The 22,408-nt window shown below is 46.2% G+C and overlaps 2 protein-coding genes and 1 long non-coding RNA gene across 3 annotated transcripts; 1 reads left to right on the top strand and 2 right to left on the bottom strand.

Annotated features, from left to right (window-relative positions):
• The first annotated feature begins 891 nt into the window (after window positions 1–891).
• On the top strand, window positions 892–5,425 carry LOC309329596. Its single transcript, XR_014151203.1, has 2 exons — window positions 892–3,357; window positions 3,405–5,425. It is a non-coding gene; the product is annotated as an uncharacterized lncRNA (long non-coding RNA).
• Window positions 5,426–8,233: 2,808 nt separating this feature from the next.
• On the bottom strand, window positions 8,234–10,802 carry ITPRIPL2 (ITPRIP like 2). The gene has a single exon (XM_081840585.1). It carries the CDS (start codon window positions 10,682–10,684, stop codon window positions 9,179–9,181), a length of 1,506 nt encoding a protein of 501 aa, XP_081696711.1. The 5' UTR covers window positions 10,685–10,802; the 3' UTR covers window positions 8,234–9,178.
• Window positions 10,803–17,307: 6,505 nt separating this feature from the next.
• Window positions 17,308–22,338, bottom strand: COQ7 (coenzyme Q7, hydroxylase). The gene is made up of 6 exons (XM_081840062.1): window positions 22,140–22,338; window positions 20,779–20,978; window positions 19,750–19,864; window positions 19,512–19,651; window positions 18,493–18,561; window positions 17,308–17,468 (listed from the first exon to the last, which is right to left on the bottom strand). The coding sequence occupies exons 1-6, from the start codon at window positions 22,321–22,323 to the stop codon at window positions 17,391–17,393; spliced, it is 786 nt and encodes a 261-aa protein (XP_081696188.1). The 5' UTR covers window positions 22,324–22,338; the 3' UTR covers window positions 17,308–17,390.
• Between the last annotated feature and the right edge of the window lie 70 nt (window positions 22,339–22,408).

A 22,408-nucleotide genomic window follows, 5' to 3' on the forward strand; every position in this document is an offset into this window, starting at 1 on the left:
ACCCTCAAGGCCTTTGTCTCCTCAGGACACACAGCTACACAACCACTCTCCAGCCACACCTCTTACTGACCCCGCTTTTCACTCTCCTTCCGTATTTTTGCCTGGCTGGAATATGTCCCTCAACTCTGATAATGGACTGAAGGTTTTAAATAACCATATTTTCCTTTTTATGTAACCGGCAGATGGAAAATCGGAAGTTATTCTTTTGTAACTTTGGTTTCTCTTTCTCTTTTTCCTTCCTTCATTTCTAGAAATGACATGCCAATAAAATAAGTATTGTTTTCAATTCTTTTAAACTGGTGTATATCAAGCCTGCGTTCTAACCTAGCCTCCCCACTCCGCACCCCAACTCTGTGCTACAAATTAAAATAATATATTGGTTTTATTTGTGGCACTGTTGTTGTTGTTGTCAGTGTTTTAACGTTGCAGATCGGCATGGGCTTTCTGCCTTACTCCTTGCAGATGGATGCAAGAATGTCTTCGAGTGATTAATATGTGAGATTGGCTCCTTGACAAGAGCCATGAATTACAAGACCATCTGTCAGGCAGCGAGAGTCATCTCCAAGGAACGCCCCAGGATATTTGACGTGTTCGGCACCAGCCTAGCAAAATGTCTCTGAATCCTATAAACCCTGTTAACCCTAGTAATGGGCGCAGTAGGTGTTCCAGATGTTGTTAAACACAAATTATTGGATGGATTATAGTGTGTGTGTGTGTTTATGTGTGTGTGTTTCCAGAATTGGAATGAAATCAACTTTAAAAAACAAAACAAAAAACAAAACCAAGATGCATTAGGCAGTGGCTAGACAACTATCTCAAGATAAACAGAGGAATGATTCATTTCCTTTATAACAGCTGATCTAATGCTTCATTTATTCAGGAAGTTGAATTTCTAGGTTCCACGCCAGTAAGATCCTCTACAACTGAGCAGGACTCCATTGAGGGCACATAATGCCATGTGGAAAGAGGCTTGCGTATTCAAAACAGCCAAGGGGCAGACATTAAGTAGTAATGGTAATATTTTATTTATGAATCCTCTTTTACAAGCATCTCAAGGGGATTGGCAAACATACCATAGCCAAAAATAGTTTTGGGAACAGTGCAAAGACAATAACTGAAGTTTTAAAACAATAAAGAATGGACATCCAAAGCACACCTATATGTTAGAATAGAAACTATCAACCCAACAGAAACTCGCATGGCAATCATAGAAGCCAACTCTTAAGGGCTGAGGTCCCTTCGCCGCCGCTCCAATAAAATATTTGAGGGGATCAGGCCCCCTCAAAGTTGATGGGCATTGCCACTCAAGATGGTGGGTGTGTACCATGTCATGTGATCGATTATGCAGGGTGGGGCTTACCTGCCCCCTCAACCATTAATTTATTCAAGTTGGCACCCCTGATAGCAATGCCCTCAGTTCATATTGGTTTTTTTTTCTGATATGGGGAAGTGGACTACAACTCCCATCATCCCTTGCCATTGGCCATGCTTGTTGGGGCTTAGGATCATAGAATTGGTTTAGGCTACTCAGGCTGGCCTGCTTTGAGGGAAGGCAGAAGGGAGAGAGTCCAGGCCAACTTCTGATATTGGCCTGAGAATATTTTACAGCGTTCGTTCGTTCTAACATTTTAAATTGTAAACTGCCTTGACAGAAAGGTGGTTATATTACAGTGCATAGTTAAATAAATTATATAAAACCCCAAGTTGCTTCCCTCCTTCCTGCCCCGTCATCCAATTGTCACTGATAAAAATAAAAAAGGCAAGCCCTTGTTGCCAAAAATGCTGTGTTGATTGGAGCTGGTGACATCCTTGTACCAGCCCATTTATATGTTGTGTTGTGCTTCCATCTGGTAACTGTTGAGGGAATGTCTTTGGCTCTAACAAAAATATCCAGTCCAATTTATTCTTGTCGAGACAATTAGTCATAACAAACAATATGCCAGTCACTCTAAGCTTTTGATAAAATAGATGCATCAAGGGGGGGGGGAATTGTTTTTATATAAATATATGAGAACAAAATGAAGGTGCTTTGATTACCATTATTACATGCATAAGGAATCCACACATACACCCCTTTTAATATTTGGAACTATGGGAATAAAAAGCATTTTTACGTTGACTTCATACCCATTAACTCAATAGCTCTACTTTATCTCTGGCCACATGAATTTCCCCAAAGAATCTTGGGAACTGTAGTTCAGGGTGCTGAGAGTTGCTAGCAGATCCCTATCCCAGTAGAGGCTGGTCTGTTAGGGAAAGTTGGGCACTGTACCAAGCTCAGCCTACTCTCAGCCAACTACCTGCCTCCTTTCTTACATGGCAACCAGTCTAGGGAGCACTTGATATATTTATGCAAAGGTGTCGTGGCCCTCTGTCCAGATTCCCTTAGGTGCCTGGCAACACACCTACCTCTGACACCCAAAGTTGGTTGGTGTGAAACTGTTTTGAGCGGAGAATAAGAAAAAGCAGTGAGGCACAATCTGCTGTTTGCTTCTCCTGCAGAAATGTTCTTGAAGTGATTAGACTTTCATGCTACTCCTGTTCAACGGCCCTCTCTGAGAAAACTTCCTGTTGCCGCACGTTCACCATTGTGTGCAAGTCATCTTTTGGCACGCAAAGAACCAAGCCCAGGAGGCTTCAAACAACTGTTTATTGTTAATGGAAAGATTCAAATACGATCAGCTTTTGACTGGAAAAAGTGAGCACATTATTATTATTATTATTATTATCATCATCAACTTCATAAACAAGAAAAAATCATGACATTAAAAAACTTAATTAACATCTTAACACCACTTTTCGCTCCTCCAAATTTTAAACAATTAAATAACACTGTGCTTTTGCATCTTCCAATAAGCATCAAACCACACTTGGTCTGATAGATAACTAATAGCCATTATCGTACCACAATTGTCAGTTGTAAAGTTAAGGTTTTGTTTGCATTATTTTGCAACAAGATGCAAAACCTGAAAGAGGAATGGTTTCTTCTGGGGGTGGGACTTAAAGCAAGTTTTCATTTCAACTATTTCACTACATGAATGGGGACAGGTATCAGCTCCATGTCCCCCACCTTCGGAGTTGCTTACCAAAGATTATGATTTTGGGAAACGTCACTAGAGCCAGATTGTTACTTCTACACAACTCTAGAGGTATAGGAACACTTCCGGAGTCCAGACTGAGTGAGTCTATGAATGAGAAAATTATAACCAACACCAGCCATGCCTGCAAGATGTACTTATAATACTGCAAATATGAAATCAATTTTGGAAATCAGTATGCAAAAGTTACTAGTGCCTATGTTAACCATCTGTGGCACAAAGTGGACTGGGTAGCTAACCTTTGTAAATGTTTACATATGTGGTCACCTGGAGGCAATCACGGCTCACCACAGGAGACTAAGGAAGTGACTGCTTTGCAAGACTATCTTATAATGGAATTCTATGCATGTTTCACTCAGATGTCCTGCCGTGTTCAGTGGGGCTTACTCCCAGGTTAAGAGTATACAGTTAAATGCATTTGTATCCCTTGATGGTTGAGAAACAAGAGCCTGGGCTTAGATTCTAGTGCTTCCAAAATATGATGTGCAGGGTGGAGGGGTAAAAAAAGAAGAAGCCACACAGCAGTGTCCAAAATGATGTGCTTCTTTGCATGGCTCTTCAATTTAGTCTCTCATTAGACTACGAGACTATTTGACAAACAAGCCCTCCATCCTGCAGCTTTCTCAACCCACCCATAACAACTCCTAATGATGAATTTCTGCAGAGATGGAGAGATGACTCACACTGAACGGCTGGAGAGTAAGGCATGCAAAAACAACAGCAGGAAAATGAATGTGTGCAAGGCACACACACACACACACAGGTTTTGGTGTATGGTCAAGCACATCTGAAAATGATCACTCTGGTCCAACATAACAAGCATCTCCTTCGGATAATTAAATCCAAGTATTCACATTCAGGCTCCCTCCGCCTGGGCACTGGTCTCCTGGAACGCTTCTTTACTTTAGTCCAAGCTTTTTCAACCCAGGGGCCGCATATCCTTCTGGGCAGCCTTCTAGGGGCCGCATGCAAGTGATGGGTGAGGCCAGAGGCAAAAGTGGGTGGGGCAATGAAAACAAGTTTCTCCTTTGCACAATAGGCCAGTTTCTATGCACACACCTCTCTATCCTCCATCCACAGAATTACAGAACCGTTGGGCTGGAAGGAACCCTAAGGGTCATCTAGTCCAACCCCCTGAAATGCAGGAACCACAGCTCACCAAGCTAACGCAACTGAGAGGCAGAATCAGAGCTGAAGGACAAATTCCTAATCACTCAAGAAGGGTGTAAAGCAAGGTTCCTTGAGGCATGTGGCTGGGGAGCAGAGTGAGACCCAAGGCCAGACAGAGAGGCCTGGGCAGGGGGAGCATTTGCCCCCTAGGCCGGAGGCTCCCCACCCCACCTTAAACGAGCATTACAGCCTCATACACACCCAAGTTGGACATGATGGAGCAAAGCCATTTGCTTACACCAGCAAAACAAAACAACTGTCTCTGCCCCAACAACAAAATTCAATTATAAAGTGCCAAGAATATCATAGAATCAGAGTTGGAAGGGACCACAAGGTCATCTAGTCCAACCCCCTGCAATGCAGGATTATTATTATTTTTGGTCTAACGTGGGGCTTGAACCCACAAACCAGAGATTAAGAGTCTCGTGTTCTACCATCAGAGCTTTCCTGCCACACCACTTGTCTCAGAACAGGAAGGAGGTTTGCCAGGCCTTCCCATTAAGAGAGTCCCAGTAAGTACCTGCCCCCGGTATCAGCCAACTGAATATTGTTGATGACTTAGGAACTAATATGCCACATGCTCAAACCTCCCCCCCCCCCCGGTAATGCTTTCATTTATACCTCCTTCCCAGTCCCTTCTCCAACCTCCACAAACATTTGATTTCAATTTTCCTGGCTACTGCTCCAACTATGTCTTCCAACCATCTCCCTTCATTTCCAAAGCCAACCGCACTTCCCTGTTAACAGCGATGGCAGCATTCTTGCTGTTGCAACCTTCCATTCTATGCAAAGGAGTATAGAACCTCCGAACCTCAAATGTGATCCTCCAGGCCGTTCTATATGACCCTTTGGCACTCCAGAACCCATGCACACTCCCCCAGACAGCATATCTCACCAGCCCAGATGTACATGCTCCTCAGTGTGCATCCTTGAACTCTAATAATACCTCTTGTTTGCCTAGAAGGCTTGAGAGAGGTGTGTGTGTGTAGAAACAGAGGTTGTTCGCTTGGCTGGAATGCAGCCTATTATAACAAAGCCTCATTCATCACGTTGCCCATTTTGGGCCTTTGGCTCTGCCCATCATTGGCATGCGGCCCCCAGAAGGTTGCCCACAAAGGAATGTGGCCCTCAGTCTAGAAAAGGCTCCCCAAAACACCGACACGCCTAAGGAAACTAATTATTAGCAAACAGTGGATGCAAAGTGTCTACACCTCCAAAATAAAATAAAATAGCATGTTACATGTAAACCAGTCAAGAAAGCTGCTGAGTAACTTAGGCGTCAAAACTGGCATTACAAAGGCACGAGACACAAAGCCTCGTTCTGCAACCTCACATGGGAAACAGAAAGTAAGGCGCTGTTCCATTGGGCCTCCAAAATCATAAAAGGCCCAGGTAGCCCAGTGTTTCCCAAACTTTTGTCTCCAGCTGTTTTTGGACAACAGTGGTACCTCGGGTTACATACGCTTTAGCTTACAGACTCCGTTAACCCAGAAATAGTACCTCGGGTTAAGAACTTTGCTTGAGGATGAGAACAGAAATCGTGCTCCAGCGGTGCGGCAGCAGCAGGCGGCCCCATTAGCTAAAGTGGTACCTCAGGTTAAGAACAGTTTCAGGTTAAGAACAGACCTCCGGAACGAATTAAGTACTTAACCCGAGGTACCACTGTACCTATATTTATGTGGACAATGTTCTATGTGAAGCAGCTGGGGTCTGCACCTTCAGGCAGATGCCAGAGCCCTTACAGAGACCACCTTCAGTTTCATTTCCTTTTTTGTGGCTAAGCACTGCAAGCAGTTCCGAGGGGAAGGGTCTGCTCCCACCACCCACAATGGCCCTGATCCTATGTACATTCATTCGCTCAGGAGGAAATTGTACTAAGTGGGACTTGCTTCTCAAGAGCCATGCACAGGATAGCATAGCACGACGTCCTCAATTCTTTGGTATGCTGTGCTTTTGTGCACTAAGGGGTTAAAAGCCAAGCTCCTGTTGATTTTAATCTGGGAAGACTTTAGCCTGGCCCAGCACCAAGCGATTCACTGGAACAGTCAACAGACAAAGTTTGTTGTCAGAAGCAACAAGAGGGTTTATACATGCCTCCCCAACCATCCCTGAGTTGGATACTTCTAAATCACACACCGGAGGGTAGCTTTCAGCAAGGCAGCTGGTTAAAGCAAAATACTGATTTAGGTTTGACAGCACCTCTTAAGGTACCGTAAGTATTTTGGATCTGCCTTTTTAAAGGCAGCTTATTGAAAATCTGCGTACCTGTTTCTTTTACCCAATTCTTTGCTTAGTATTGCTCAGGCGCTTCAGAGAAAAAAATGCTTAACACAGCCTACACACACTGCAAGAATAAAAATAAGAGGCCTTTATGAAAATAAAGTGCTAATATTTTTGGTCTCTGAATGCATATTTGTATTTAAGTCCCCAAAATGAGACTTCCCTTTGGATCACAGCTACATCTCTCATGCCCTCTTGGGGAAATGTCACCATTTCACATCCCATCACCAACATCTCCCTGACCATCACCATCCAGCACAGCATCCCGTCTTTGGTGTTCATGATTGACCCACATTATGTGAGATGTTAGGGAAATCGTTCAGGTTCTCAGGCTCAATGCTAAATCACACGACAGAGGACACCCAATTTTGTTTCCAGCTGGGCAGGGGGGAATGTGATCGTGGGTCACATGAGCCGTTCAGATAAGTGCAGACCGTGAGTTTGCATACCACATCACTTCAAATAGTTTGAGCGCAGTGGCATGTAAAAATCCTCAGCCACACTAGAGATAAAGGGCTCTTGTAGCTATAAGCACATTCCGAGTCAAGGCCAAGAGCGGTTCTGGATATCGTACACAACTCTGGCTTTGTCGGCTGTGTATAAACTTTTGAAGCACATGCACTCCCTTCAAAAGAATTATGAGCACTTCACATGGTTACAATTCCCAGCAACGCTTAACAAACCCTTAACAGAGCCCAGAATTCTTTAAGGACACATGCTTCCAAGATATAGTGCACACACAGCCAAATTCTTCCACAGTAATGCCTTAGAGCAGGGATAAACAACCTGTGGTTTTCTAGTTGTTCCTGAACTCCAGGAATATGCCCATCCTCCCTGACCAATGGGCATGCTGGCTGAGGCTGATGGGAGTTGTAGTTCAGTGATATCTTGGGGGGCACAGGTTCCCCATACCTGCCTGAAAGGGAAGCTGCCCAAAGGAGCTGCTGTACGATACTTCCATACATGGGTTCCCTCTTCAAGCACAACATATATTCCAACTTGCTGGTACAAATGTCCAAAAGCTGAACCCACCTCACCACAACAGATTGTAATAAGAAATGTTGGGTGAAGAAGACTTGCAAATGGTTATTAGGGTGAAATTCTGCACCTTGATACATCCAGAGGAAATGGACCAAACTCACTTCCCCAAAAAATAACTTCAGTCATATTATGATCACAACAATTGAAGTGAATGAGAATGACAAATTTGTAGGTCCACTCATTTCAATTTCCTGAGCAGAACTCGGTTGGAGACAAACCTGTGTTTACTCTCAGGGTGCAAGGAACAGTATTTCCCCAAAATTGTCCCACTACTTGATTAGCGATATCAGAACTATTCTATTTAATTTGAAGCCCATAAAATAACCCAGCAGTAGTGCGGACCTGTGTATTTAAGGGGAACTTTTGCATTTGTTTTTGATGTCGTTTTTTAAAACAGCACAGTGACATGTTGTCACTGTGGACCGTTTGCTCCCAAATGCACCAGCGTGCATTAAGATATCAGAGGTAAGCACAATCAGGAGACCAGGTGCTCTGTTATGCTCTGCATCTGGTAAGTGGTGCATTCGAAAGACAGCAAAACTATGTGAAAAACATGAGAGTAGGACAGACCCATTGTGATGGCTTAACCACATTCCAAATGAAAGTACCTATGGGCCAAACTACACATTACATCAAATGCATAATTACAGTAAACATGTGTTTTATATATTTAAAAATAACAACCGGAGAGGATCAGGACTGTAAGGGGTAGGGACTTCATAAGTTCTGACAAAACTCTCTTCCCCAAAGTTGTTACTGAATATGGAACTGAGGCTGCTGTTGATGTCAATAGCAGATTCCTGTTCATACATAAGAAAAGCCCTGATGATCGATCTACTTCAGCATCCTGCTTTCACTGTGGCCAACAAGATGCCCATGGGAAACCTATAAGCAGTACTGTATCTGATCCCAACTGGGCTCTTCTCACCTGTGATTCCAAGAAACCATCATTCAAAGGTGTGAAGAGGTTTAACAAGGTATCTTAAGTGTGATCATGCATTTAAGGCAACACAGGTGTGGGGGGACTTCTGGTTCTCTGGTTGCTGCTGAACTACAACTCCCATCAACTTCAGCAAGCATGGCCAATAGGCCAGGGATAATGGGAGTTGTAGTTCAGCAACACATGGAGGCTCTGGTTCAGAGGATAGTTACAAGTCTGAAAACAAGCCCTAACAGCTAGAGAAGAGAATAACGGGAGACAGGATAATGGTCTTCATATATCTGAAGGCCTCTCACTAAGAAGACACAGAAAACTTGTTCTCTGAAGCTTCAGAAGGCACAACTAGAACCTAAAGGATGGAAATGGAAGCTTTCAGCTAAACTTTAGGACATCCTAATGGTAAGAGCTGCTGGGCCATTAGGGAGCTAGTGGGTCTCTTCTTTGCTGGTGTTTAAGCAGAAGGCTGGTGGTGATCTCTCTACAGATGCTTATTCTCACACTTCAAATCCTGCTTTGAGCAGGGGTTGGACTAGAGGACCTCTACAACCCCTTCCAACTCTGCAATTAATATTATGAAGGCGACAGATTGAGCAAAGGCACGCACAGCCCAAATGGTGCTCCCTTAAACTGAGAGTCCTCTGCTCTGTTCTCAGGCAGGATGTTTTCTTCTGTATCTGTGGCCACTGTACTTCCTGATCATCTTGGGCGCCTGCTTCCAAGTGTTTAAGAGCTGGCCGGCCACCTTGTCCAAGGTAGGGCCATCAAAGTCGGCCAGCAGGTTGACGGGAGCGGCTTCCTTGAGGATTTTGGGCAGGCTCAGGGCTTCGGGGAGCTTGGGGTTCCCCAAGAAGAGGTGCAGCAACTCACGCCTCTGCAGGCTTTCCACGAGGAACAGGAAGAGGTTCTCCAGCCTCTCCACCAGGAACTGGTCCTCCCAAGCTTGCAAGGGACCACGCAGGAGAAGCCACAGAAGTGCCGTCTTGAGAACGTAGGAGGAAAGGATCCGGTTCCACTGAGCGCCCAGGGGCTGCTCCAAAGAGCGTCCCCCCAGGTCCCTCAGCCCCTTGAGGATCTGCAGGCACTTGAGGTGGCAGGAGTCAGCAGGAGCTTGCTCCTTGAAGAAACCCAGCAGCTTCTGCTCCGGTTTGGAGACGTTGAGCGTCCAGAAGGCTCCCAGCTTCCCAGGAGCGGGCGGCTGGGCCGACGGCAAAGGGGTGAGGTAGAGCGCCTCGCCGAAGGGGATGGCCGGCGTGAGGCGCACAGCCATGGAAAGGTGGCAACAGACGTAGTCGGAGCGAGGCGCGATATGCAAGGTGAGCGGGCGGCCGGGCCCGACGGCCAAGCTGACCCGGCAGCGCTCCTGGAGGCGGGAGCGCACGGCCCCCAGGCATCGCTGCACGTGGCCCTGGAACCAGCGCAGCACCAGCGCCGACGACAGGTGGCGCCCGCCGCCCTGCGCCGACGGCAGCTCCACGCACAGCGCCTCGCTCAGCGCCCCCGCCACGCGCGGAGAGGGGCCGCCGCCCGCCTCGTCGTGCGCGCAACCGGCCGCCACTTGCAGGGCGCACGCGAAGGCTCCGAGCAGGCCCGCCTCGGTCCCCCGACGGGGCTGCACCCGCAGCTCCAGGCGGGGCGGCAAGCGCAGAGGCACCAGCACGTCGAAGCAGTCCGGGCTGCGCACTTTGTGCTGCTCGTAGGCGCTGCCCACTTGCACGAAGTCCCCGCGCGACGCCAGCCGGTCCGGGGCCTTGCCGGCGCGCACCAGCTCGCCCACCACCAGGCTGACGTGCGCCTTGCTGTGGCCCAGCACGTGGGGCGAGAGCCGCAACTGCTGCTCGTAAAACTCCTCCAGCAAGGCGCGCCGGCGCTGCTGCCGCCGCCGTCGAAGTTCACTCCAGGCACCCTCGGGGCTCTCCGCCAGGCCGGCGGGTCTCTGGGCGCGGCCGGGCAGCCGGGCGCGATAGCGCAGCGCCCAGCAGGCCAGGAGGAGCAAGAGGAGCAGCGAGGCTTTCAGCAGCGGGGCGCCCAAGCCCGAGTCCTCGAGGGCCGCGCCGGCTTGGCTGCTGCTCAGCGCTTGCAAGACGTACAGGATCGCGGTGCAGCCGCACGTCACCAGCGGCCAGAAGACGCGCAAGTTGAGTCTGTAGGCGGTCATGGCGCCTCGTTGCTCAGTCGGGAAGCCTGCGGCGCAAAGAGTGCCTCTGAGCGCGCACAGAGGGCATGGCACTCAAGCGGTGCTGGTAGTCAAGAGAGCGCCACGGTTCTCTGTTTTTAAGTGAAATCTCTTCAGGCCATTGTAGCGGATCGGGAGCAGGTCATTCGTTACCCAGCGATCCTTTCCCGTCCACCGGGACGCGCGATGCAGGGCCCCGGGCGCAGCAGCCGATACCCCCGCCTCCTTCCTCCGGGCAACAGCCGACAACACTCTTGTCTTGGGCGGCCTCTTCCTCCTCCCCCGGCGCGGTAGATCTCCGATCTGCTGGTGCGCTGGGATCCAGCCGCCTCTGAAATGGGCTAAGAAATACTTTGGAAGCTGAGCTTCCCCGTTCCTGGAATCAGATCTCGGGTTCCCCGCGTTTCCCTCTCTCTCTCGTCCTCTCCAAACTCCCTTGGCTGAAACTTTCTGCCAGGAGGACGGCTTTCCTTTGCGGTTTCCTGTCTCGTTGCCGCCGCCGCCTCCTCCTCTCCAGTTTTTACTGTCCCGGGACTATGTGGGGGGAGCGCGCGCCAAAGTGGCCTCCTCCTCCTCCGACGCCTCTTCCCCTCTCCAGCCCTTCCCGCAAACCGTTACTTAAGGGGGGCGGAGAGGAATGGAGCTTTTGAAGCTTCCTCTTCCGAGTGGGAAAGAGGAACTTTTTCGCGTCACTTATTCTATGAGCTCAGGGAGGAAATAACAAAGACTGGGATGGTGGGTGGATGTGAAATCAGAGCTGGTAGTCCAAGAGTGGGAGGGGGAACCTCTGGCTCGCCAGATGTTGCTGAACTACAGCTCCCATCAGCCCTGGCCTTTGGGCATATTTGCCAGGGATGATGGGAGCCGGAGTTCAGTCACATCTGGAGTGGCTGAGGTTTGCACATTCTTGTTTTAGACTTTAACAGCCTGGCAGCTTCCATCTTCCCATGGTAATTAGTATTACTCCAAAATGTGGTAAGTATGTGGGGTGGTGTTGTTTTTAGGGGCGCATGCTGCTTATTGTACTGAATGGGGGCTGGGATTTATGCACCAAAGTCCAGCCATGAGTCCATTGGCTGAATGCTTTTTGCTCTCCTGGCGGCTCAGAGGCTTCATCCATTCAGAAGAGATAAGAGAATCAGTTCCTAAGATTGACAGCTATTTAAAAGAAGGAAAGGAAGGAAGGGAAACTATTTACTTAAATAAAATAACATTGGTTTAAATCTGCAGGTAGTTAATTACATTTTAATAATAACCTTTTATATGGCTTTATCTTTTGCCAGCCACCTTGAGTCCTGTTTCTGGGGAAAAGGTGGGATAAATAAATGTCATATAAAGCTTGTCCACCATGCCCAATCTCTGCTGACTGGTAGTAGAATTCCAGGGGGTTCCAGGCACTCACCCAGGGTTGTGTTTCCATTGAGAGATCAAGGCACAGCAGAGAAATATGGTTTATGTGCACATGTTGTTGTTGTTTTTTAGTCGTTTAGTCGTTTCCGACTCTTCATGACCCCATGGACCAGAGCACGCCAGGCACTCCTGTCTTCCACTGCCTCCCGCAGTTTGGTCAGACTCATGTTTGTAGCTTCGAGAACACCATCCAACCATCTTGTCCTCTGTCGTCCCCTTCTCCTTGTGCCCTCCATCTTTCCCAGCATCAGGGTCTTTTCCAGGGAGTCTTCTCTTCTCATGAGGTGGCCAAAGTACTGGAGCCTCAGCTTCAGGATCTGTCCTTCCAGTGAGCACTTAGGGCTGATTTCCTTAAGAATGGATAGGTTTGTTCTTCTTGCAGTCCATGGGACTCTCAAGAGTCTCCTCCAGCACCATAATTCAAAAGCATCAATTCTTCGGCGATCAGCCTTCTTTATGGTCCAGCTCTTACTTCCATACATCACTACTGGGAAAACCATGGCTTTAACTATACGGATCTTGGTTGGCTATGTGCACATATTTATAGTTAAAGCCTTCAATGGAGGGAGTTCAGAGCGTTACATCTCAAGAGGGGCTTATTCCTCCAGCAGGGCAGCACTGGATTTCCAAGGCACCCTTGAATGCCATCTCTGTGCCCCTGTCCCAGCACCCGCATGAAGTGATTCCTACTTCCTCCTCCTTGTTCCCAGAACACCAAGCTGCCAAAAAGTCCTCTGTGTAAAAGAACAATTTTTTTTCCTGAGTGACACCACACACACACACCCTTGCCCTGGCAATCTCCCTCTTGGGAGGGAGACAATAGGGAGTTTTGTCTTGTAGATGGCTTTTGCAATGGGTTAATGGCAGGGCCATTATCTCCCTCTGCCCCTCTGTTTGGAAGGAAAAGAAGTTCAGCATGTCATCTCACTTTAATTATCAAAACTCTGGTTCAAACCCCAGCAACCCAAGAATCGAGCGGGGGGGGGGGGGGAACCTGGCACCCAAAGATCTGGGGGAATCCCTGTTCCACACTGACCTATAACACTTGTGTGCATCAGTCAGGGTTTTTAAATCAGATTTTCAACTGCCAAATTCATCATCAGACACTCACCAGTAAAAAAATTTAAAAAGCCAAATGTAAAAGAAAGTGGTTTTTGTTTTGTTTTTTTGCTTCTAGGTTACAGGATCATCCTGTATCAATGGTCCTTACTCCATAGGAATCAGTAGTTTTTACCTATTATACAGTGATTATTCATTTATGAATCTGCCTGAGTTCAGTAATCAGCAAGCACAAAAAGAGGGAGCAATTTAGGGATATTTACAAGGACAAGACAAAGCATTACCTGCCCAAAGTGGAGGAAAAGGAGATTCTAGTCAAGGTGAAGGCAGTGACTTTTAAGCAAAGCAATACTGTATGTCAGCTGAAGAGATTATCTATTGCACCAAAGCATTGCTAAAGTGTGTCTGCAAAGAAGGCACCCTCAGGATCCAGAGGGCAAGGTTGGAAGTAAGAGAAATGTGTTTTCTCACTGAAATGTGACAGAACAGGAACGTCCAAAGGAAAGAGATGTCAAAGGAAGGAATCAGACCTGTAATAGATCTTGCAGCCCTGACAAGAAAACTGGCAAGGTTCAGAGCGTACTTGCAGTCACACTGACAGCCATACAAGAATTAAATTCTTCCCCGTGCAAAGAGCGCAAGACGTCAGCTTTGATGAATGTGAAGATATAAAACTGAGCTGTTAGCAACGATAGGTTCAATTCTGGCCAGAGAAAACACCAAAGAGCTGCAGCACAGGTATGGAAAACCTTTGGCCCACCAGATGTTGCTGAACTACAACCCACCATCCCCAGGCCCATTGGCCATGCTTCCTTGGGCTGATGGGAGTTGTAGTTCAGCAACATCTGGAGGGCCCAAAGTTCCCAACATCTGGCGTGGAGAGAAGTAAATTCAGCTGGAAAGTGTTTGGGAGGGGAAGTTTTGTTGTCCTAAGTGGAAACTGGCATTTTTGTTCTGAACATGGGATCTTGACAATCTTCATTGGAATGCCGAAGGAACCATCAGAAGCAGATGCCACTACAATAATGAACTGAGGTGTGGCACAGAGTTTAATTTGTGTTGGACAATCCCACAAAACCTATGAGCTCTAGATGGACAAGTGTCTTTTGAGTTAAATAAGCAGGTGAGCGACAGTAGGAATAACACTAGCTCTGTATCTCATCACACACACATGGTCATCCCCAATGCATTAAAAAGGTTACTTTTACTACCTATGGATTTGTGGCGTGGATTCATTTAAATTTGCTTTTAAGGGCAAACCCACTTAAAACAGCCATCCTTAAAAATTGAGACTGCTACAGTTCTGCAGCTAAGGAATATTTGCAAAAATGCATTTTAGGCAAACCCACTTAAAACAGCCATCCTTAAAAATTGAGACTGCTACAGTTCTGCAGCTAAGGAATATTTGCAAAAATGCATTTTAACGTGCAACAAAAGTACATAAACATACATAAATTTTCACATATATCAGCAAATACTATATATAAAAAAGCACTACATGAGGGGAAATTGGTTTGCAGAAATGTTTGCATTAGGCAACACTGCATACAAAAAAATGTTGGGAGAAATCCACACTTTCATGCAGGTTTTTTTGGTTTTTGAATGCGTACTGCTGCAGAAATGTACTGAACTGAATTTAAGACTGGGGAAATGAGAAACTGAAATTGATAGATCCATTTCCTGCGGGTAGGGTGCCTGCCTCATACTGTCCATTAGACTGGGAGCCGATGGGGTGAGCAGCCTCTGCACCCACTGCAGATGGGTGGCTTATGGGAATGCCAGCTGGGAGATGAACACCTGAATAGGGGAAGTGCAGTAACTGCATCCCAAAACTGCCCACTCCTTGCCGTTTGTAAGCTGACACCCTGCAGGAAAGGCACTCGAGTCAATGCCTTGTTCCTGACAGCTCCCAGAACAGGCGGGATAAGAACAGCACACAAACTTCTGCCAAACACATGACTTGTCTGTGAAGAGTCTAGCAGAGAATTCCAAGAAATCTGGGACACTGTCAGAGAGTAGGAGCGCTAACGGTGAAGAGGAAAGGGGGGGAGAACACGTAGGATGATCTCTGCATCAAAGCACCAGCCTCACAGGCTCCTTTCTGGAGCCCAGATGAAAATCTGTCTCAAAATACATCAAAGTGTATCAAAGACCATTGGAAAGGCCTAAAACCAAGGGCCAAATGGATGGCATGTTGGTAATATTTAGCCCACCAGGCATTGTGTGATCCAGGCATAGGCAAACTCCGGCCCTGCAGATGTTTGGTACTATAATTCCCATCATCCCTAGCTAACAGAACCAGTGGTCAGGGATGATGGAAATTGTAGTCCCAAACATCTGCAGGGCCGGAGTTCACCTATGCCTGGTGTGATCTCTCCATGTTATGTTAAGCAACTGCCACTTATGGCAGGAAGGGGCAAAATGAAAACAGAAGCCACGTGTTAATAAGCAGGACTGGGACGTAGTGGCAAATAAAGTCAGAGTCACGCCATACATTTAAAGCACACTTGTAGCACTGTGAGTGTCATGCTTTCCCCCAAAGACTGCTAGGAACAGAGCAATTTGTTAGAGGTCTCCTAACAATTCTCAGCATGCTTAACAAACTACAGTTCCCACAATTTTTGGGGGGTGGGGTGGGGTTGGAATCCATGATTCCTAAAGTAGTAAAGTGCTTTAACTGTACAGTGTGGATGGGCCTAGCTCCAAAGTAGAAAAGCATTTTATTTTATTTTTTGCTTGCCCATCCCTCATCATATCAGAGGCCATTGGGCGGGTGTACTCGACACATGTCCAACATGGTTTTCTTCGCTATCACTTGACCTTTCCCAAAGCAGGGGCCTTCCACAAATAAAGCTGCTTACGGTCACTTTAAACTCCTGGTAAAAATATTTAAATGACATTTTCTTCCCTACTTGGAATGAAGATACACACATCCACAACTGCAACATAATTTGCACCTCAATCCTAAACCTGATTCCTCAGCGCTGGTTTCAATGAGACTTAATTTCAATCAAATGTAGCCAACATGAATAGTTGACATCATAGTAGGAAGCAATGCTTGTTTTATTTCCCTCCAACTATTGCAGGGGTGAGGAGCCTCAAGCACATGGGCTATTGGCCCCCCTCAAACCACACCCATCCATCAACTGACATCACCAGTGACATCAGCTGATGGGCAGGCCAACCCAATTTAATCCTCCATTGGCTGCACTGTCTGTTTATATAGCCTGGGAAGCAGAATTCAATTTCTGCTCATTCATCAGCTGATTAAAGACTGGAATGAGATTGGTACAGGACTGGAGATGTAAGGGGGATGGGGGAAACTCACCAAGTTCTGAAAGCTGCTTCCATCTTCCCTTTTAAGAACCTAGGAACTTAAAAGGAAAGAGGGAGGAGGCTTGCAAAAGCCTCTGCAAGTCTCCACACTTTTAAGTCCCTGATCTTAAGTAGTGGGGAGGGGGCTGGATCTGCAAAAGCTTTTGGAAGCCTTCTCCTGCTTCCCTTTTACAACCAGAGGGGAAAGGGATTTCGACAAGTCGAATCTGATCCTGATAAGGATCTGGATCGCTGCAATGGTATGTGTACAGTGGTGCCTCGCAAGACGAAATTAATCCGTTCCGCGAGTCTCTTGTTGCGGTTTTTTCGTCTTGCGAAGCACGGCTATTAGCGGCTTAGCGGCTATAAACGGCTTAGCGGCTATTAATGGCTTAGTGGCTTAGCGGCTATTAACGGCTTAGCAGCTTAGTGGCTTTAAGAAAAAGGAAACAAACTCGCAAGAACTCGCAAGACAAAATTTGTCTTGCAGAACGACTCAAAAAACAGAAAACTCTTTCGTCTTGTGCGTTTTTCGTCTTGCGAGGCATTCGTTTTGCGAGGTACCACTGTATTCTATACTACCACATATATGCTGTGAATGTTTACAACTTCTTTTCACTTACATTTAAAATGCAGTTACCTATCTTATGTGTAGATATAATTATTATTCTTACCAAGTGAAAGATCAAACTATAATTATTTGCTCAAGGTATCATGCCATCCCATCAACCCTAGGGTTTGTTTGTTTTTTTGGTGCTGCTATAAGCACTAGAAGATAGCTTGTATGGACAGAAGAGGAAGAAAAGAGATGCACCACTGTGTGATTTTACTTTTATATTATTTGAATGATGCTATAATAATCCATTTATTCAAAACTGTTATTACACTATTGCACAAAACTTCTCTATATTCTTTCCGATAAAAAAATTGCAGCTTTACATCCCATTTGTATAGCATTCTTCAAAATGGAATACGCTGGAGCCTATAGAAGAGAGAGAGGGGGGGACATTTAATACACTTTGCAGCTTAGTTTGAATAAAGTCTTGTGCCACTGTAGAAACTCCAAAATTGTCATCCAAGAGACCATATACTAAGTACCGTATTTTTCCGTGTATTGGACGAGGTTTTTTTGACTCAAAAATTACGTCAAAAAATTGGGATCGTCCAATACACGGATAGTGGCTTTGGGGCAGGGGGAGATGCAGGGCGCGCCAGCCATTCGGTTGACAGGAGTACGGCTTCCCCCAATGGTGCTGGATCTGGGGGGGGGGGTCCTGCCCGCAGCTGCGTGGGGGGAGGAGAAACTGCACGCCACCAGCCAGCTCGTTGGCGGGAGCACAATTTCCCCCAATGCCACTGCGGGCAGGAAACGATCTAGGGAGGGCTTCCTGCCTGTAGCTGCCTGCAGGGAGAGGCTTCTCATTTTTTAAAAATTGAGTTCCCCCAAAATAGGAGGAATCTTATACATGGGGGCGTCCTATAGACGGAAAAATACGGTAGTTATGAAGCCGCCTTATACAGAGTTAAACCATTGGTCCATGTGTGCAAGCAGCCAGACCTAGTCTCCGTATTTGACATCACTGCACCGAAATCCTTAATAGAGTCAGATCCAGGTTTGCAAATCGAAACCCAATTGAAATGCCCTCTGGGAAACTCCCTGCAATCTTGGGGGCATCTTGCCATCTGTCACTGGGGAGAGGCAAGACCTGTCCTCCATTTAAAAGTTAACATTGGCCTCGACATAAGCATAATTCAATGGCATTCTGGGGGATTTAAATGGTGGCCTTCCTGTTAAAATTTCCAAGAGGAACCTGGAGCGATGCTACCTTGGGGGTAATTAAAACATTGGGTGGCTCACAGCCCCAGTGATTTATCCATGTGTGGACTCAGGGCTGCCATCTGTGGTGAGCCATGCCAGGATGATGAGGAACCATCCACTACCATGGATTCCAGGTGCTAAAACCAGCCATGATGGATAGCCTGGGGAGTTAATGATTGGCACCTACCAGTTCTGCGTCATGATCAAGTCCAATGTCGTGATGCTCCATCTCCTCATCCCTGAATTTCTTTATTACCTTGTTTAAAAACAAAAACATACCAGATGGATATCTGACTGTCTTACATGCAAGTCAACAGAGATGCCAGAACGCACAGGGTTGTAGCCCATAAGCCCAACTCAAGAGTAAACCCACTGAAGCTAAGGAACATACCGTATTTTTCGCCCTATAGGACGCACTTTTTCCCCTCCAAAAATGAAGGGGAAATGTGTGTGCGTCCTATGGGGCGAATGCAGGCTTCAGGAAGCTATCCGCAAGCCTGGGGAGCCCGGCGGGAGTTCCTGCCAGGCTCCCTAGGCTTGTGGATAGCAGCCTGCATCCCAAAGCCTGGGGCGCACTGAGGAGTGCGCCCCAGATTTCGGGCAGTTATCCGCAAGCCTGGGGAGCCTGGCAGGAGTTCCCGCCAGGCTCCCCAGGCTTGTGGATAGCAGCCTGTTCTGGGGGCTGGGGTCGGGGGAAGCTCGGTCTTCCCCTGCCCCAGCCCCGCGCCTGGGGGGGAAATAATTTTTTTTCCTTTATTCCCCCCCCAAAAAAAACACTAGGTGCGCCCTATGGGGTGAAAAATACGGTAAGTTAGGCCCCATCTGCGCTATACATTTAAAGCAGCACCATACCACTTTAAATGGTCATGGCTTCCCTCAAAGAATCTGGGAACTGTAGTTTGTTGATTGTGCTGTCAGTTGTTAGGAGACCGCTCTTCCCTCACAGAGCTACAATTCCCAGAGTTCCCTGGGAAAGAGGGATTGACTGTCAAACCACTCAGGGAACTGTAACTTTGTGAAGGAAATGGGAGTCTCCTAACAGCTCTCAGAATCAGGGCTTTTTTTCAGCCGGAACTCACCAGATTTTGTGACCCTCCCATCACCCTTCAAAAGTTAACCCAAATGTTTGTTTAAAAAATGCCTATTTTACACTTCAGCCCATGGAGTGATGGCCGTAAAACTAGCCAACCATGGATTAAAACACACCTCTAATAATTCTCTGTATTTTTCTGGATCCTCTTCCACAAGTGTCCTGATCTGGTTGTTATAATGGTGAGATATGCTCTCCTCTACAGCCACAGTGCAAGCCATTGCACCTTCTTTTCCAAGCAAGGCAGTTCCAGCACCTGTTGCAGAGTCATTGAAATAAAACACCTGCCCCATATATGTATTTGAATTAAAAATGAAGAAGTAAAGGTGAAAGAGCGAAAAGGTTTAGACTCACCTAACATAAATCCCGCAATGTTCCAGAAAGGCAACAGAATGGTTGGCCGGACTCTGTACAAGATCATTAACTCGTTGAACTTTTTCAAATGGTCTTTTTCCTGATCCCACATTTTCTGCATTAAAAAAATGGCATTCAGCAAGACAACTGCAGTAACATGGAAGGAAAATCTTCCCCACTATCAGCCTTCAGGATACTTTATAGACTTAAGAGCGCTGCTGTCATTTTCAACACTATTTCATTATTGTTGCATTCTGATGAAACTTCTCCAATACACTGGTACCTTGGTTGTCGAACAGCTTGGCTCCCGAAAAAATCGGCTCCCAAACACCGCAAATCCAGAAGCAAGTGTTGCAGTCTGCGAACGTTTCTTGGAAGCCAAACATCCAACATGGCTTCCAATTGAGTGCAGGAAGCTCCTGCTGCCAATTGGAAGCCACGCCTTGGTTTTCGAACGGTTCCAGGAGTCGAAAGGACTCCCGGAATGGATTAAGTTTGACAACCAAGGTACCACAGTACTCTGAACCATGGTTTGGTTCAGAGAATAAAGCCCATGACCATAAGCACCCTCCTTTCCTCACATGCCTGCCTCACATCACCATTCAACCAAACAACTGTTTGCAGTTATGTCTGAACTGGAAAACAATGGGTTGTGGAACACTCCATATCAGGATCAAAACAGATATGAAAAACAGTTTGAAACAACTTAAAATTACAAAAAATTATTGGGTCTTAAAAATATGCATCTTAAGTATCAAAAGTCAAGAGTGAGCAGGCGTGTTACTTAATACTATAGATTCTAAATGGTGTATGATAAGGTACAGCTTAAATTGTTGTATCCATAATATCTGGTGGCCTTCATTTACATTTTTTAATATTGTATTTTAATATTAATGTTCTGTTTTAAATAGTGTAACCCACCCTGGGACCTTAGGGTGAAGAACAGTGGGTGATAAATTGTATAAATAAATAAATATAGCACAAGAAGGGTTGGAGAAAAAAATACAGGTATAGGTTAGAAATAGTCACCCTTATAACTGGTCCTACTGAAGTTCTCCCTAGCACTGCCATTTGTCCTGCATAAATACGGTCCGCCCCATATTCCCCGGCATGATCCACTCTGATTATACGGTCAACAACTGGCTTATTGATGTTTTCATAGATCGTTCCAGTACTACAGCATCTGTAAGGTGGGTGCAAGGATGACAAATGCCATCTTCTTCTTCCACCTGTAAAAACACACATTTTATTTATCAGAAAAAAGTCAGAACAAGAATCCTGTCACTATTCACTAACAATGGGGCGGGAGGAGGGCAGCCAGGAAGTTTTTACTACTTAGTAATAAGTACAGCTGTGATGTTAGTCTTTCAATTAAATCAACTAAAAAGGACATAAAATCACTTTAAATTGGAAGGGGTTTTCCAGGGAATTAAATTATTATTACTAATTATAAAAACTGCAGGTGGAAAAGGTGTTCTTAAAAGAAGCATTTCCCTCTGAGCAGCAAAAGAGAAACACCCTCAAGGCTGGTGCTTGTTGCAATGTTTCACACATAATTTTTTAAAAACGGAGTTGATTTTAAGAATGTAGTTCCTTCTATGAATTTATAGAAAAAGCATTAACTAACACTCCTTCAATTAATGAAGGAAGACTTCTTTATCGGGATGACAGCCTTCATAATAACAACAGCTTTGGATCTTCGGGAGACCAGTCTTTGTACATCCCTTCACTGGGAGAACTGTCCACTTGGTCCTTCTTGTTGCTTAATAAATTATTAGCATTCTTATTATTTGTATAATAATAATAATAATCTGAAAATATAATATTTACTATTACTAATAATGAGATTTAAGTATATCCAGTGCTTTTTTTCTTTTTAAAAAAATGTTTAGGGGTACTCTCATTTTGATTCCAGAAAATCACCATTTTATACTTCATATCGGGAAAAATTAATACAGTAAATGGACCAAAGTACAAAGATTCACAAAATGTTTAGGTGTATTTGTCCCCCCCCCCCAGAAAAAAGCAGTGAGTATATCATTAATAACAATACTATTTTACTAAGTTAAAATACGAGAGTTATAACGCGTTAAATATTATTGTTGCAGCATACTATTCTTTTAGCTGCTGCAGAGACCTGACTGCATCCTGAAGGAGTAAGATCTAAATCATGCAGCTATGGCCGAGCGTGCCTCTGAGCGTACACAGAGCGCCTTCCCCTCACCGCCACCCATTGCGACGAAGGAGGGTGTGTCAAGGGGACGGAAAAGGGCAGGGCGGATGGGGGGGGGAGGACGTTTAGAGGGCGGCAAGGAGCACCGGGGATGGAGGAATGAAGGAGAACATCCCGGGAGAGGGGCGGCTACGTCAAGGGCGCCCTCCCGCCCTACCTTCCCTGCAAAGGGACCGCCAGCACTCAGCTCGCAGCAGCTGCAGCCCCGCCGCCATCCTCCCGCCCACGGGTGCCTGGCGCGGACTGATGACGTCGCAGCCATCGGCCTGCCCAACCGCGCCCACTCTAGCAACGAAAGACAGACCAAAGTCGCCTGCGCGTTCCCAGCTATTATACAACATTGCTTTGTCCCAATAGATTTATAATGATGTAGACTTACAGAAAGTTGCAGCTTTCCGGGGTCCTTTCTAACTTTTATTCTGCCTG

Source organism: Podarcis erhardii (genome assembly GCF_964252035.2).
Source record: "Podarcis erhardii genome assembly, chromosome: 14".
NCBI lineage: Eukaryota > Metazoa > Chordata > Lepidosauria > Squamata > Lacertidae > Podarcis > Podarcis erhardii.